The sequence below is a fragment of the Gossypium hirsutum genome, chromosome A12 (genome assembly GCF_007990345.1).
Source record: "Gossypium hirsutum isolate 1008001.06 chromosome A12, Gossypium_hirsutum_v2.1, whole genome shotgun sequence".
NCBI lineage: Eukaryota > Viridiplantae > Streptophyta > Magnoliopsida > Malvales > Malvaceae > Gossypium > Gossypium hirsutum.
The window spans coordinates 3,703,955-3,721,980 of NC_053435.1; the positions used below are offsets into that span (position 1 = coordinate 3,703,955).

Genomic DNA, 18,026 nt, shown 5'->3' on the forward strand with positions numbered 1-18,026 from the left:
GAGGGCAAAGGTGTATTTGTAATCCGTTTTGTGTAAAGATTTTTGTTTCTTAAATAACATTTTCTAAAAAGAAACTGAATCAGAATCGATATCTTTTAGCATTCATGCATTTGTATCTCATCACATCATATGCATTCAAGTTTATAGAAAGACCCTAATTAGTTAAAATTATTAGGGAGAAAGAGAAAGTAAGAGCAAGAAAATCTGGAAGCAACACATCCTTACGGTACACGTGCTAAGTCAAAGAATATGGATCAAAGACTTGAGCAGATTCAGAAAGAAATGCAAGAGCAGTTACAGGAGCAATTGGCAAAAATCCAACAAGAGATGAAGGATCAAATGTTGGAGGCTCAAAGGAATATGATGACTGAGATGGCTTAGCTGTTGAGGGGAACAACAGATAAAGGAAAAGCCCCTATGACTACCACTGAAGAGGATAACGAGGGTCATCCTCTTGGTTTCACTCCACCTCACGTACAGACCCAACCTGAGGCATATCTCCGGGAGCCATCTGTCACAATAAGGCCTCAACAGGGTCTAGTCGATGCTGGAATACCCATGAACTTTCAAACTGGTTCGGGATTCAATCCTGGAGACAATCCTGCCAATCCGGTTATTCTCGATCTAGATGTAGCTGAGAGGGAAGAAATGAGACTCGAATCATCAAGGCAATTAGAGGAACGTTGCAGATAGTTAGAGGATAAATTTAGGGCACTAGAAAACGCTGATAATAGTCAGGGAATGGATGCTAAGGACTTGAGTTTAGTCCCAGATTTGGTACTTCCCCATAAGTTCAAAATGCCGGAATTCGAGAAGTACAATAGGGCTACTTGCCCGGAAACCCATATTACCATGTTCTGTAGACGGATGACTGGTTATGTAAACAATGATCAATTATTGATCCATTGTTTTCAGGATAGTTTGGTTGGGGCAACAGCTAGGTGGTATAATCAACTAAGTCGCGCAAGGATCGGTTCTTGGAGAGACTTAGCGCAAGCTTTTATGCAGCAATATAATCATGTGACTGACATGATTCCTGATAGAATTACCTTGAAAAACATGGAAAAGAAGCCTAATGAGAGCTTTAGGCAATATGCACAGAGGTGGATGGAGGTTGCCATGCAAGTTCAACCACCGCTCTTGGAGAAAGAAACTACCATGCTGTTCATTAACACTTTAAAGGCCCCATTCATTACCCACATGATTGGAAGTACCACCAAGAGTTTTGTCGATATAGTTATGGCGGAAGAAATGATTGAGAACGCCATAAGAGGTGGCAAGATAGAGGGGGAAGCTACTAAAAGATCAGCCTCAAGAAGGAAGGATAATGAGGTGAATAATACGAGTAGCTATAATTCAAAAGCGGTTACGATTAGCCAGTCCAGAGTAACTACGGTTGGGCAACAAGATTCTCAAAAGTAGGGATCTGGTTCGAGACAGAATTCTGAAAATGTCTCATTTACGCTTATTCCAGTAACGTATCGGGAGCTTTATCAAAGTTTATTCAATGCGCATGCAATAGTCCCTTTTCATTTGAAACCGTTACAACCACCATATCCCAAATGGTATGATGCAAATGCCAAATGTGAGCACCATGCGAGGATATCTGGGCATACAATTGAAAATTGCACTGGTTTTAAGAAGGCAGTGGAAAGACTAATCAAGATGGGGGTCATAAAATTTGACGGCACCCCTAGTACAGAGAACCCATTGCCAAATCATGGTAATCAAGGGGTAAATGCAGTTGGGGATACGGGTATGAGAAGGATTAAAGAGGGCGTGTTCGAGGTAAGAACGCCGATGAAAATTATTTGGAAAAAAATGCTGAAAAGAGATATGATAATCTCTAAAGAGAGGAATAAAGGAGTAATGGACTACTGTGAGTTCCATGCTGAAGAGGGGCACGAGATCCAGAAATGCGACGAGTTTAAGGCCTTGGTAGAAAGCCTTATGGACAACAAAGGGCTAGAATTTTATGATGTTGGCTCAAATGAGGGACATAAGTGCACATTAGAAGGTGCACTGGAGAATCAAAATCGGTCGAGGATTATTATTTCTTTACCAGTAAGTAATGAAGTTGAAACACCAACGGTACCGAAAGTCATCATTCATAAACCTGTTCCCTTTCCTTATAAGGATAACAAGAGGGTACCCTGGAATTATAACTGCCATGTGTCAATGCTGGAGAAGGAGGATATAGCTAGTGCTTCTAAGGAAGCTCAAGGTGAGGGTTCTTACACACGTAGTGGGAAGCGCTACGATACAGAAGGCGTCAAAGTTGAGCCTGCAAAAGCAAAAGCTTTAAACAAAGGAAAATGGACCGAGACACTGGTTAATGAGCCAATGAAGGAAGAAGAAGCCAGAGAATTTTTAAAATTCTTAAAACACAGTGAGTACAGCGTGGTTGAATAATTGCGGCAAACAACCAGCTCGTATATCAGTGTTGGCTTTGCTTCTAAGTTTAGAGGTACATCGGGAAGCATTAATGAAGGTGCTCAATAAGACTTATGTTTCTAAGGATATATCCGTCAACAAGTTGGATCGATTAGTTAGTAACATAAGTGCTGACAATTTCATTTATTTCAACGATGATGAAATCCCACTGGGAGGTATGGGATCAGCTAAGGCTTTGCACATTACCACTCGCTGCAAAGGATATACATTGCCGAGTGTGCTTATTGATAATGGATCAGCCTTAAATGTCATGCCGTTGTCCACACTGAATAGATTACCCATTGACAGTTCTCACATGAATGCATACCATAATGTAGTGCGAGCATTTGATGGCACGAGAGAAAGGTCATGGGAAGAATTGATATTCCTTTAATGATTGGGCCAAACATGTATGAGGTGGACTTTTTAGTGATGGACATCAAGCCCTCTTACAATTACCTATTGGGGAGGCCTTGGATATATTCGGCAGGAGCGGTGCCCTCATCTCTACACCAAAAATTGAAGTTAGTAGCTGATGGACGGTTGGTCACTATAAATGCGGAGGAGGACATTATAGCGACAATTACCAGTAGTGCACCCTATGTAGAAGCAAACGAGGAGGCAATTGAATGCTCTTTCCGTTCATTAGAATTTGTCAACGCAACATTCATTTCAGAGGGGAATGAGGTGCCGGTACCCAAGATATCCAGAACTACAAGGATGGGTTTGCAAATGACAATGGGAAGAGGAGCCTTGCCAGGAAAAGGATTGGGAAGATATCTTCAAGGAGGGATTCAAATTTCAGAGTTAAAGGAGAAGAGTGACCATTTTGGTTTGGGTTTCAAGCCAGATCAAAAGCAAAGGAGGATGGAAATGGAGAAGCGTCAAGAAAGGAGAAGGGTGCGTTTAAGCGAAAAAGAAGTAGAGTGGGAATCGATGAAATTCCCCCATATATCCCAAACCTTAGTATCAGGAGGGATAATTCACCCTAAAAGAGGGTTGTTTGAAGAAGGAGGTTGTTACATCAATGCTGTGTATAATGAAGAGTCTGAACGAAGAAACCTTGAGGGCATTCGCCCTTACGAACCAGGAAGCTCTTTAAATAATTGGGTTGCAGAGGAACTTCCTGTAGTTTTTAAAGATTCTTCAGAGTAATTTCTAGAATACTTTTATTGCTCTAAGGCCTAGGAGTAGTAAGATTTCATTTGTAAAATAGGCTCATGTTCAGATATTTACATTTCAATAAAACATAATTTATGTTATCAATTCAAGTGAATTTTCTTTTATACTGTTCAATATTCTTTTGACCTTTACATTCTTTCATTTCATTCATAACATATATAAAAAAACTTTCCGAAAATTCATTTATTCTTTGTATATTCTTTCGTACCACGCAGGTCTCTAGATATCAATGACATGAGCACTAATACTACAAATCCTATATTCTCTTTTGAGCAAGACATGTGTTTAGAAGAACTTCAGGATTTTGAAGATGATAGGGATTGTGATATGTCTCCAGATATTTTAAGAATGGTGAAGCAAGAGGAGAAACAAATCCTACCCCGTGAGAAAGAGGTAATAGAAAATGTAGCCTTGGAGGAAGGGAAGGAGGTGAAAATTGGCACGCATATTGCTAAAGAAACGAGACAAGGCTTTGTTGAGCTACTACGGGAATTCAAAGATATCTTTGCATGGTCATATGAGGATATGCCAGGTTTAAATACTGATATCATAGTACATCGCCTCCTCATAAAACAAGATTGCAAGCCAGTCCAACAAAAATTGCGAAGGATGAGGCCTGATATTGTGCTGAAAATAAAAGATGAAGTCAAAAAGCAGTTTGATGCTGGATTCCTACAAGAGGTTAAGTATTCAGAATGGGTGGCCAACATTGTGCCTGTCCCTAAGAAGGATGGGAAGGTATGAATGTGCGTTGACTACAGAGATCTGAATAAAGCTAGCCCAAAGGATAACTTTCCCTTGCCGCACATCGACACGTTGGTGGACAATACAGCGGGATATTCATTATTCTCCTTTATGGATGGTTTCTCAGGGTACAATCAGATAAAGATGCATCCTGAGGACATGGATAAAACCACATTTATAACATTATGGGGCACCTTTTGTTACAAGGTAATGCCCTTCGGACTAAAGAATGTAGGGTCAACATATCAAAGGGTTATGGTGACCTTATTTCATGATATGATGCATAAGGAGATTGAGGTGTATGTTGATGACATGATTGCTAAATCTGTAACACCCCCTACTCGTATCCATTGTCGGAATAGGGTACGAGGCATTACCGGAGTTTACTGAACATTTTCAGATAATTCTGAGTCATTTATTATTCATATTTTAGAAATAATCATAACGTTTCTCTATTGGGCCCTCGAAGCCCTAAACATACATTAAAAACCAATCGGAATTAAATCGGGATTATAAAAAAAAAATTCGCAAAATCTTAAATTTTATTTTTATCTAAGTACTTACTATTTCAATGCTCCTTATAATTAAACATGTTACCGTTCAATCAATAGGTTGGCACTTGTCTAAACGTCAAACAACATCATTGTTAGAATACTTGCACACATTTCATCTAAATTCAACATTGATATACTTATTTTCTCTACATATCGCACTTGAGTTTAATAATAATCTCAACTTACATAATTTCCTTGTATCAACATATCAAAGATAATCATATATGTACATGTCATGAAACATATCATGCTCTTACCGTTTCTTCATAAGCATATATCATTCATTTCATTATATCAATATTTCATGCTCCATCATTTCCATATATTTTATGTATATTTATTTCGGTAATAGTTTATATCAAACTTGACATAAATTATATTCCATGTACTTATACTTATTTCGTTTATTTATCTTCATAATTATTTCATACAACTATTTTGTACATATATTTCCATATGACCAGTTCTTGTAAACATTTCACACAACCATTTCATATAACCATTCGTCATCTGATAAGTATTACCTGAATATCAATTGTTCAATAGATGTGATAATGTCTCCCATCCACGGTCTTATTTATCTTTGACATGATGCCATAGTGTCTTTCAACTATGGTCTTACTCATTCATTTTCTGCCATGTTGCCATGGTATCTTTCAACCATGGTCTTATTCTTTTCATGTCACGTTGCCATGGTATCTTTCAACCATGGTCTTATTCATTTCATATCAGGTTGCCATGGTATCTTTCAACCATGGTCTTACACATTTCATATCAGGTTGCCATGGTATCTTTCAACCATGGTCTTATTCTTTTCATATCAGAGAGCACACTCCCGCGAACCTCATCCTTACAGTGGGATTACCAGTCCAGGCTAAATCCCCTGTAATATAAACTCATAGAGTATTGTCGGGATTACCAGTCCAGGCTAAATCCCCTGCAACGACAATTACTCTAATGAGCTTAGATCTGAATTACCAGTCCAGGCTAAATTCAGACCCTAATTCGGATTACCCGTCCGGGGTAAATCCATTTTACACGTATTCTTCGGGAGGGCTGTATCAGAATAGGATCACCCGTCCGGGCTAGATCCTTTTTACCGTCAATTCCTTTTCAGAGATCCATCGAATTTTCCTTTCATTCAACCGAGTTTTATTTTCAATTTATATCGAGTATTAGCAATATTTCATCAATTATCATGAATTGAACATTCAAATCATATTTTCATCACATAACCACATATTTCAAGTATTTAAAATACAATTCAAGTTACACAAACTTACCTCATTGCTTGTTTGTGTTTATAATTTCATTAATCCGATATCTTTTATTTTCCACGATCAAGTCTCATTTTTGAGTCGTCCGGATCTTTATAAATAAATTTGATCATCATTTTCATTCATTTCATATTCTAATGCATTTAATTAATGCTCTAGGAAAAATTACCATTTTACCCCTAAACTTTTAATTAATGACGATTTCATCTTTAGGGTTAGGAAAATAAAATTCCTGCAATTTAATCCTTATTTCTAGATATTATTCTCATACATATTGATAACAATCCATGAATTCTATAAAATATCAGAATTTTCCATAATTTCAACACTTTTCAATTTAATCCCTAAAACATGTTTTCCTCCGATCTTGAACTAAATTAATAATTTCATTCAATTTTGTAATTTAAATAATAAAATAATCCATTTCATGCAATTTGGTCATTTCTGACATTTTTAAAAAATTACCCATAAATTTTTACTTTTATTCAATTTAGTCCCTGAGCCTAAAACATGCAAATTAGCCATGCTAGATGAATATTCATACATATTTTTCCTCCTCCTCCTCTCCATTCCACATCCTTAGTGTATATAACACACTTGTAAGTAACATTATCTATAATTTTTATTATTTACTTTTATGAATATTCAAGCTATCCATCTGTGTCATACTCACTAAATTATTTATAACTCGAGATACGGAACTCAAAATTAAGATCCGTTAATTTTCCCTGAAACTAGACTCATATATATTCTTACCAGAAAATTTTCAGAATTTTTAGTTTAGCCATTAGGTACAGTTTATTCTTTAAATTCACCCCTATTCTGCTGTCTAACAGTTTCGACCCTTCTTCACTAAAAATTAATTATATCACAGTACAGAACTCGGATAATATTCCCGTTGATTTATCCTAAAAATAGACTCATTATGAATTCCAAAAAATATAACTTTAAGCCTATAATTATTTTTATTCAATTTTTGGTGATTTTTCAAAGTCAGAACAGGGGAACCCGAATTCATTCTGACCTTGTCTCACAAAATTTATTATATCTCATAATTTACAATTCAATTACTTACAACGTTTCTTTTATAAGAAACTAGACTCAATAAGCTTTAATTATATATTTTATTAATCCTCTAATTCAATTTATACAATTTTTGGTGATTTTTCAAACTTAGACTACTACTACTGTCCAAAATAGTCTTAGTGCAAAATGTTGATTTTCTACTTTTAATTTCAATTTAATCCTAACTAAATTCACTCACTTTTCTATCTTAATTCATACTTTATTTCTACTCAATTTTTAACTAAACTCATATTTAACTATTAAATTTCCAGCATATTTTCCTAATTTCGAAATTTCATCAATTTAGTCCCTACAACATAAAACTTATGAATTAATTTACAATTCGATCCTTATTTTATTTCTAACTTGAATTCCTATCAATCTAACCCCTAATTCATCTTTTTATTCAACATGAACAATATTTAAAAATCTAATAACTTTCAAAATATTCACTTAATTTCATCAAAACCTTGTCCCAAAGCTTCCAAAACATCAAAATTAAGTAAAAAGGGGCTAAATTGACTTACCTATTTAACTTTCAAGCCTTAAAATCCAATTTTTCCCTTTTTCCTTCTTTCTTTTTTCCCTTCCTTCTTTCTTTCTCCTGCTCTCTGTTTCGTTTCATCCTTTCTTTCTTTTTCTATTCTTTTTCTTTTTTATTCCTTTTACTTTATATATATAAATATATATTATTATAACTTAATAATAGCTATAATAAAATATTTATTTAATATCCAATATCTATTTTACATTTGTATACACATATATTATTACATTTGTCTTTCTTTAATCTATTTATTATATAAATATCTTTTACTTAATAATAATATATAATTTAATAATATACTTATATAATAAGTAAATATACATGTATTTTACAAATGTATGTATATTAGTATCACACATGTCACTATACATGCCATACATTTGTCAACTTTTTATTTATTTATCATATAATATTAATTTAATAATAATAAATACATTAATATTTACTTAAATAATAAGCAAATAAATATATGTATTACAAATGTGTGTATTATATTTATTATACTTGTATTTTATTTTTGCCATACACTTGGCACTCTTTTTGGTTTATATCCTTATTTAGTCCTTTTAATTTTCTTTATTCTATAATTAAACTTTCACACTTCATTCAATTTAATCCTTTTATCTAATTATCTTTTATTTAAGCTAATTTGCTTCATTAAACTTTAATTAATCACTCTCTTAACTTCGTAAATATTTTTAATAAATATTTACAAATCTATTTTTTAGAAACGAAGACCCGAAAATGCACTTTTTTGATAACTGTAAAAATTCAGGTCATTACAAAATCTCGAACAGAAAAGGAGCATATTGAAGTTTTGAGGAAGTTATTCCTGAGATTAAGGAAATTTCAGTTGAAGCTTAATTCGGCAAAATGCATCTTCGGAGCTAGGTCGGGGAAGTTATTGGGCTTTGTGGTCAGCGAAAAGGGAATAGAAGTTGACTCAGACAAAGTTAGAGCCATACGAGAATTGCCTCCACCACTTACTCAGAAGGAAGTTCGGGGTTTTCTTAGAAGATTGAATTATGTTGCTCTGTTTATTTCACAATTAACCGAGAAATGTGATCCAATATTTCGCCTCCTTAGAAAACACAACCAAGGTACTTGGGATGAGGAATGCCAGAATGCTTTTGATAAGGTTAAGCAATACTTGTTAAATGCTCCGGTGTTATCTCCGCCTAGTCCAGATAGACCATTAATTTTGTACTTATCAGTGTTTAGTAATTCTGTGGGATGTGTGCTTGGCCAACATGACGAGTCGGGAAGAAAAGAGAAGGCAATATACTACCTCAGCAAGAAATTCACAGAGTGTGAGATGAGATATTCGCCAATTGAGAAATTGTGTTGTGCTTTAATCTGGATGACTCGAAGGTTGAGGCAATATATGTTATATCATACGACTTGGCTAATTTCAAAACTTGATCCATTAAAGTACATGATGGAGTCAACATCATTAAATGGAAGAATGGCAAGATGGAAAATATTACTTTCAGAATTTGACATAGTCTATGTGAGTCAAAAGGCTATAAAAGGGAGCGCGATAGCAGAATTTCTAGCGAGCAGAGCTCTAGAAGATTATGAGCCATTAAACTTTGATTTCTCTAATAAGGAGTTGATGTATGTGGCAACTATTGAAGAACGTCCATGGAAGATGAACTTTGACGGTGCATCCAATGCGGTAGGAAATGGAATTGGGGCAGTCTTGGTATCCCCAAATGGTGATCATTATCCATTCACATGTAAATTGGATTTTGACTGTACGAACAATATGGCTGAGTATAAAGCATGCATCATGGGGATTCAAGTGGCCAGAGAGCGAAAAATTAGAACTCTGGAAGTATATGGAGACTCTGCGTTGGTAATATACCAGCTTAGGGGTGAATGGGAAACAAGGGACCCCAAATTGATTAATTATCGAAAGGTAGTTTTTGAGTTACTTGAAGAGTTTGATGATGTCACTTTCAGTTATCTCCCAAGGGATGAAAATCAGATGGCGGACGCTTTGGTGACATTGGCTTCCATGATTAAAGCAAATAAACAAGTAGATATGAAACCAATTCAAATGAGCATTTCTGAGGTTCTAGCTCTTTGTTGTAACATAGAAGAAGAGGAAAAAGATGACCATCCTTGGTATCAGGATATATTACGGTATGTGAGAAATCGTGAATATCCTGAGCAGGCAACTGAAAATGACAAAAGAACTTTGAGGAGGTTAGCCTATGAATATGTGCTAGATGGAGATATCCTTTATAAAATAAGGAAATATCAGGTACTTTTGAGATGCGTTGATGCTGTAGAAGCTAAACAAATCCTGGAAGAAGTACATAAAGGAGTTTGTGGTACACATGCTAATGACTTTACGATGGCAAGACAAATCATGAGGTTTGGATACTATTGGTCTACTATGGAAGGAGATTGTATCAGTTATGCTAAGAAATGTCATAAATGCCAGATATATGGAGATAAGATCCATGTACCACCTTCACCCTTACATGTTATGACTTCTCCATGACCTTTTTCCATGTGGGGCATTGATGTCATTGGGCCAATGTCACCAAAAGCTTCGAATGTGCATCGTTTCATTTTCGTGGTCATTGATTACTTCACAAAATGGGTAGAGGCAGTTTTATATGCTAGTGTTACCAAGTAGGCAGTAAGTCGTTTCTTGAAAAAGGAGACCATTTTGTCGATATGGAATGCTTGAGAGGATCATATTAGACAATGCACTGAACTTGAACAACAGCATAATTGCGGAAGTCTGTAGCCAATTCAAGATTAAACATCATAATTCATCCCCATATCACTTAAAGATGAATGGAGCAGTGGAAGCTGCTAACAAAAACATCAAGAAGATAGTGGGAAAAATGATTGAAACCTACAGAGATTGGCATGAGAAATTACCATTTGCACTCTAGCCTACCGAACGTCCATCAGAACCTCTACTGGGGCAACTCCTTTCTCGTTGGTTTATGGGATGGAGGCTATGTTACGCATTGAAGTTGAAATACCTTCTCTTCGAATTTTGTCGGAGATAAAGCTAGATGAAGCAGAATGGATTCAATCGCGGTATGACCAATTGAACTTGATCGAAGAAAAGAGGTTAAAAGATATTCGCCATGGTCAGATGTATCAGAAGCGGATGATGCGAGCCTATGACAAGAAAGTTCGTCCAAGAGAATTTCACGAATGGGGCCTGGTGCTAAAAAAGATCCTTCCTATACAGAAAGACTTTAGAGGAAAATGGATGCCGAATTGGGAAGGGTCGTATGTTGTAAAGAAGGCTTTCTCTGGAGGTGCTCTGATTTTAACAGAAATGGATGGGAAAAGTTTACCCAATCCAGTGAATTCAGACTCAGTCAAGAATTACTTTGTCTAAAGAGAAGGGAAAACAAAGTGAAAACCCACAAAAGGCGCTTTGAGATTTCTAAAAAAAAATGGAGAGGCCAGGGTGAAAACCTGCAAAGGACGCCTTGAGACTAAAGGGGTTTTGAGTTGAAAACCCGAAAGGGCTGCTCAAATATTCGAGAAACGTGCGGTGACTTTGCTATACCGAATTTGACAAGAAATGGAGTGTGTTACATACCGGGGCATCAACAAAGTACTTTGGATCTTCTAAACACATGTTAAACTCAAAATAGTCTTTATGGAAAAAACTCAAAATAGTCTTTATGGAATTTGTGTACAGAAGCTCAAGCTGTGATATGTTGGACATCGAATTTTTGTTATGATTACTATCTTTAGATTCTTTTTCTTCTCAAAGATATGTTTTCAGATTAATTTCTTGTTGTACTCTGATGATTTATCTAACTATTCTCAAGATTAATTCATTTGTCTTCCATTACTCATAAAGAGTGTTGTATTGAAATAATAATTGACGAACTAAATATTTTTACAAATGAAGTTTTGCATATTACTTTGGAAATCTCTAGAGAATACAAGAAACTAAAACAGAACAATTGTTTAAAGAATTCCCATGAGTAAATGTAGGAGGTACTCGAGGAGATTTCTTTTTCAATTTAAAGGATGATTGGATAATTCAAACGATTCAATTGTGGGAGAGGTTCGCCTTCAGTAGGTTGTAACGTTAAAAGAATGGTATAATAGGACCAATTTGATTTAAAACGCATGAGCGGAGTATGATTGATACTTTAAGTAAAATAAAAGTGAAACTTTGATGGATGAACGACTAAAGACGTCTGAAATAGGAATCATTTTCATAATATTTTGCATAATTAGGAGCATTTGATTCAGTTCGAGCATGGCATCTTAATCATCAGGTATGAGTACATATGCATTCTACAGGTTATGTCCTTTAAGGAACAATGTAGATCACCGATAGCTGATTTGGCATCTCTTTATTGTCAGAGAGCAAATTGAAGATAGCAGATTTGGCGTCTCTGTATTGACAGAGAGCAGATCGAAGATGACAGATTTGGCATCTCTGTATTGTCAGAAAGCAGATCGAAGATAACAGATTTGACATCTCTGTGTTGACAGAGTGCAGATCGAAGATGACAGATTTGGCGTCCCTGTATTGTCAGAGAGCAGATCAAAGATGACAGATTTGGCGTCCCTGTATTGTCAGAGAGCAGATCAAAGATGACAGATTTGGCGTCCCTGTATTGTCAGAGAGCAGATCGAATATGACAGATTTGGCGTCTCTGTATTGTCAGAGAGCATATCTAAGATAATAGATTTGGCGTCTCTGTGTTGACAGAGAGCAGATCGAAGATGACAGATTTGGCGTCTCTGTATTGTCAACGAACAGATCGAAGATAACAGATTTGGCATCTCTGTGTTGACAGAGAGCAGATCAAAGATAGCAGATTTGGCGTCTCTGTATTGACGAAGAGCAGATCGAAGATAGCAGATTTGGCGTCTCTGTATTGACAGAGAGCATATTAAATATAACAGATTTTGCATCTCTGTATTGACAGAGAGCAGATCAAAGATAGCAGATTTCTATATTGATGGAGAGCAGATCGAAAATAGCAGATTTGGCATTTCTGTATTGACGGAGAGCAGATCGAAGATAGCAGATTTGGCATCTCTGTATTGACAGAGAGCAGATCAAAGATAGCAGATTTGGCGTCTTAGTATTGACAAAGAGCAGATTGAAAATAACAGATTTTGCGTCTCTGTGTTAGATGTGGAGCAGATCGAAGATAGCAGCTCTGACATTTGTATGTTTACATCAAAGCAGACTGAAGATGACAGATTTGGCCTTTCTGTATTAAGCAAGGAGTAGATCAAAGATTTCAGTATGGCGTTACTGAGTTTGCAGGAAGCAAGTTGAAGATAGCAGATTTAACATTCTTGAGTTACAGTAAAGCAGTTGGAAGTCATCAGAATACCTTTAAGAAGATAAGGATCAAGATTTCGAGACTTGGCCAGACCAGGCAAATTTGGTCCTTTTACAATCTTTACTCTATTCCTGTTACACAGTAATAAGCAAAGAGGGGCAGCTGTAATAGTCCAAATTTTCCGGCCCATAAATAAATAAATAAATAAGTAAAAAAAACAAAACAAAAAAAACTTATTAAATAATAAAGTCCATTTACAGTCCATTTACAAAACCCAGTTACATTTATAGCCCAAGACCCGATTAACCCTATACCCGGTTGCACCCAAAGGCCTAAAACCCTTAGCCCAGAGACCTAAAACTACCCAGTGCCCAATTACACCCAAGCCCGTATTATAGACCAAATGCTGCCCAAAATACACAGGGCCCAAGTGTCCCAATCTGTTAATGGGAGATAGAAGGCCTAGGGTTTCAGAAACCATAGGCGCCGCAAGCACTCCAACCGTCACTCTCCAATTGACACCTCCATTAGTGCCGTGATTCCAGGCCCCGTATCGCGCTGTGATCGGCGCTCGAATCAACGCCAGTGTGCCATTATCAGTGCCCGATCATCGCTAGTCTCCTCGTCGTCACTTGCAAAAAGAGAAAGAAGAACACAGCAAACCAGGCAAGAAATCGAATAGGGAATAAACCAAACTTGTAAATAGAGGCTATAAAAGCTGAATCATTTCACTGTAACAAGGACCTATTTTTACAGATACAAAAAATATACACACATATATACACAGAAGAAAGAAATAAGAAGCAGTTGTTTACTTAAAAAAGGTGATTTTGTTTTTTTCTTCTTCTTCTCTGTTCAACGCATATAAATCAGTTTTTTTTAAAAACGGTTAAGTTTAAAAGGGAGAAGGGATTATCTGTGATTCAATGAGAGGAACGAAGGCTTTTAGCCTTCCACCCGCTGTGTACGACAGCGTGTACAGCGCGTTGGCGCTTGTAGTCCAGTGGCCGGAGGCCAGAGGCCTCCCCTTTTCTCCTCTTTCAGAGGATTTCAAAGTTTTTTTAAAAAAAAACTGATTACAAAATGAATTTTGGGTTAAGTTTTGACATATATAGCATTACAAAAACGGTGTCGTTTTGGCTTAGTTCAATAAGCACTAAAACGGCACCGTTTCAATAGAGGATCCGCGCGTTGACCCGATGACCCGGGGAGGATCCGCGTGTTTTTGATAAATGGGCAAATTGCCCAATCGATCCTTCCGTTTTTTTAAAATTTATGATTTCATTTTATTTTTATTTTAAATTGACCCTAACCTTTTATATTTAATTCAATTTAGTCCCGATGGCTATTAAAATCTATTCTGGAGAATGACGTCGTTTTTAGGGATTAGGGCTAATTGCCTAGTGAGTCCCTCAAATTTTAATGTGTATTTCAATTAGGCCCAATTTTTTTATTTATTTGTAATTAGCCTTAATTTTTAATAAAATTTGATTTTAGTCTTTTATATATATATTTAATTTATTTTAAAATACTATATGTATTATTTATTTTTATAAACATTAGTTATATATAAAAATAATGTATATTATTTTTATTTATATATTATATTATTATATACGTTTCTTATAAATTTTTATTATATATACATTTTACTTTATATATTATTTATTTTACTATATTTATATATGTTCCTATTTAACATATTAATATTTTATAAATATATATTAAGTATTTAAGTTATTAAATTTATATATTGACCATTGTTTCTTAAATTATTTTTTTATTATTTATATATTGTTAATTTTTTTTTACTTTGTTTATTCTTTTTGAATTGAATTTAGATTTTTTCCTTTAATATATAATTTGTTTGTTTATTTTAGTATCCTTTATGTATTTATCATTTTAATATAATAATCTTATCTCATAAATTATTTGTTATTATTTATTTTTTTTACACATTTGCATGAAAATTGATTATTTATGGCATTATTCCAAGTTGTGTTTGCATGAAATGTTATTGCGCATATATTATATAATTGGTATTGTTCTATTCATTATTCGCTACGTTGTATTTTGCATGGAATGATAATGCATGAATGTGTATATTATTTACAATTACATATGCGTAAAATGATAATGTATATTGTGTGATTTACGTCATTATTTATTTTTTCTCTATACTACATTTTCGTGAAATGTTGAAGCGTATATCATATAGCTTAGTTTATTTAATATTAATCTTTTGTAATATGTTAAATATATCATTGCTTTAAAAATTATTTCATTTGATCCAAAGGAATTAAAAAACAAGGCAATGTTTTTGGTACTAGGGAATTCGGGAAATAGTGCCCTAACATGCTGGGTTGCGATTTCCTGTTTGTCTAAAAGCCTAAAATATCCTTCTAAATAAGTTTTGAAAATCTCAAGATGATTTCAGTTACGAAAGTTTAAGAGTATCGTGTCCAAACATGCTGGATGTGATGTTTATATTCTTTAAAGTGAAAGGATCTTGATTTTTAAACTCAAATTATTACGGTTTTAAAAGAGATCATATTTCTAAATTCTTTCAAACTTTTGACATTAAGACAAAACTATTCAATTTGGTACCAATTTTGGGCGTTGCGAGGGTGCTAACCCTTCCTCGTACGTAACTGACTCTCGAGCCCGTTTTCTCATAATTTCGTAGACCAAAATGTTTTATAAGGTGATCCAATCACACTTTAAAAGGTTGGTGGCGACTCCCGTTTTCAAAATACCCTTCGCCTTTTAAAAAGAGGTTTCTACAAGTTGCTTGTAGCTATTTTATAAAAATTTAAAGCCTCCCGCATAAAAAGATGCAGCGGAAAGGTAAAACCCATTCTAAAGGATACAAAGGGAAAAAGAAGCATAGAGGGTTCTTGTAAGTCTCGTGCAAGCTATTTTTCCCTCCACCTGAGATATCTTATACAAAGCCATCTTGTGGTAGAGCCCTCGAGCTTGCAACAACACGATAGATTTTTCTAGTATTGTAATGCATTGAAAACACCCACTAAAATAGCCTCCCACATTGTTCAAGGAGGTTTCTCTTCTTCACCACCATCAGTACCTTTGGAAGAGCCTACTTCACCTTTGTGGTTTCTTGTCATTAGAGATCCAGAAACCTCAGATGAACTCGATTGAACCTCAAAAGAAGACATCATAGCAAAGGCAAGTAGTAAAATAAAAGGTAAGCAAAGAAAGATTTTTACCTTGAAAATGAACTCAAAAGAATATAAGAAAAGAATCAAGATGAGATCGAGAGAACTCGAAACAAAAAATGAAAACAAAACAACAAAATAGTAGTGCAAGATATCTAACCTTCCCTGCAATATTATATCGAGACCAATCCAAATCAACCAATCCAATTCAACATATTTTCAAGATAAATTCATGCATATTTATAAAATAACATTATCACATACCCAAAACCAGGTTTGTTAAGCATACCAATGGCTAACTCTACATTCATTTCATAGAATCATTTACTTTATTAGCTTATACATGCCATTGATTTCCAAAATAAAGTTTCTTTATATACCGAAGTCCTGAGGTTGATAGTGTGATGTGTCTCCGACCAAATCCAACCTCCGAGCTCTTAACACTACAAAATAGGGAAAAAGGAAACGGGGTAAGCACTTTGTGCTTAGTAAGCTCATGTAACAAGAATTATACTTACCTAATATTTTCAATACAATACAATAAACATTCCTATATCCATTCAATGCATTATTACCCTAATATGCACAAACTCAACATTCAAGTTAGTACAATAATTTCCATGTACCAATAATATATACTATGATTGATGAGCTCATCGATACCATGATTTCCATTTCCTTGTTATTTTTCCATATTTATCCCGTTGAATTTCTTAGAATTTTCGATGGATTTTCAGAGATACACTTTTAGTGTACATTTCTGGGTCCGTCAATTTATATTCATGTGCGCACATATCCATTTCAGAGAGCACACTTCCGCGAACCTCAACCTTGCAGCGGGATTACCAGTCCAGGCTAAATCCCCTGCAACGACAATTACTCTAATGAGCTTGAATCTGAATTACCAGTCCAGGCTAAATTCAGACCCTAATTCAGATTACCCGTCCGGGCTAAATCCATTTTACACATATTCTTCGGGAGGGCTATATCAGGATAAGATCACCCGTCCGGGCTAGATCCTTTTTACCGTCAATTCCTTTTCAGAGATCCATCGAATTTTCCTTTCATTCAACCGGGATTTTTTCTCCTTTTATCAAATATATCAATGTTTCATAAATTTTCATACAATGAACATTCAAATCATATTCACATAAATAACATACAATCTCAAGCATTTAAGAATATAATTCAAGTTACATGAACTTACATTGATACTTGTTTGTAAACAAAAAAAAATCTACTAATCCTGAACTTTTTCCTTTCCTCGATCTAGTTTCGTATTTGAATCTTCTGGATCTAAATAAATAAATTTAATTATCAATTTAATACATTTCATGTTCATATGCAACATTCTCTATAATTCAACTATTATTTATAGTTCATTCAAAGCTGTCTACTTGAGTCATAGTCACTAAATTATTTTTATCTTGAGATACAGAACACCAAATTAGGATCTGATAATTTTCCCTGAAACTAGACTCACATATATTCTTACCATAAAATTTTTAGAATTTTTGGTTTAGCCAATCAGTACAGTTTATTCTTTAAAGTCACCCCTGTTCTGCTGTCGACGGTTCTGGTCCTTCTTCACTAAAAATTAATTATATCTTCATACAGAATTCAAATGATGTTCTCATTTGTTTCTCTTAAAAATAGACTTATTAAGGATTCTATACATATAAATTTAAGCCCCTAATTGTTTTTTCTAAATTTTCTATGATTTTTCAAAGTCAGAACAGGGGAAC

General features: G+C 34.8%; 2 protein-coding genes across 2 annotated transcripts; both read left to right on the forward strand.

Annotated features, from left to right (window-relative positions):
• The first annotated feature begins 741 nt into the window (after positions 1-741).
• LOC107921080 (uncharacterized) lies at positions 742-2,412 on the forward strand. Its single transcript, XM_016850938.1, has 3 exons — positions 742-1,020; positions 1,183-1,332; positions 1,423-2,412. Exons 1-3 carry the CDS (start codon positions 742-744, stop codon positions 2,410-2,412), a joined length of 1,419 nt encoding a protein of 472 aa, XP_016706427.1.
• Positions 2,413-9,594: 7,182 nt separating this feature from the next.
• On the forward strand, positions 9,595-13,050 carry LOC107921075 (uncharacterized). The gene is made up of 2 exons (XM_016850931.2): positions 9,595-10,141; positions 12,950-13,050. Exons 1-2 carry the CDS (start codon positions 9,595-9,597, stop codon positions 13,048-13,050), a joined length of 648 nt encoding a protein of 215 aa, XP_016706420.2.
• Positions 13,051-18,026: the final 4,976 nt, after the last annotated feature.

Bases quoted from the DNA above. Each gene is read 5' to 3' on its own strand.
- LOC107921080 (XM_016850938.1), top strand. From the start codon at position 742: ATGGATGCTAAGGACTTGAGTTTAGTCCCAGATTTGGTACTTCCCCAT. The intron at 1,021-1,182 runs GTGACTGACATG...AACACTTTAAAG, and splicing joins TTATGCAGCAATATAATCAT to GCCCCATTCATTACCCACAT. The intron at 1,333-1,422 runs GTGAATAATACG...TCTCAAAAGTAG, and splicing joins CAAGAAGGAAGGATAATGAG to GGATCTGGTTCGAGACAGAA.
- LOC107921075 (XM_016850931.2), top strand. From the start codon at position 9,595: ATGGGGATTCAAGTGGCCAGAGAGCGAAAAATTAGAACTCTGGAAGTA. The intron at 10,142-12,949 runs GTACACATGCTA...TCTCTGTGTTAG, and splicing joins AGTACATAAAGGAGTTTGTG to ATGTGGAGCAGATCGAAGAT.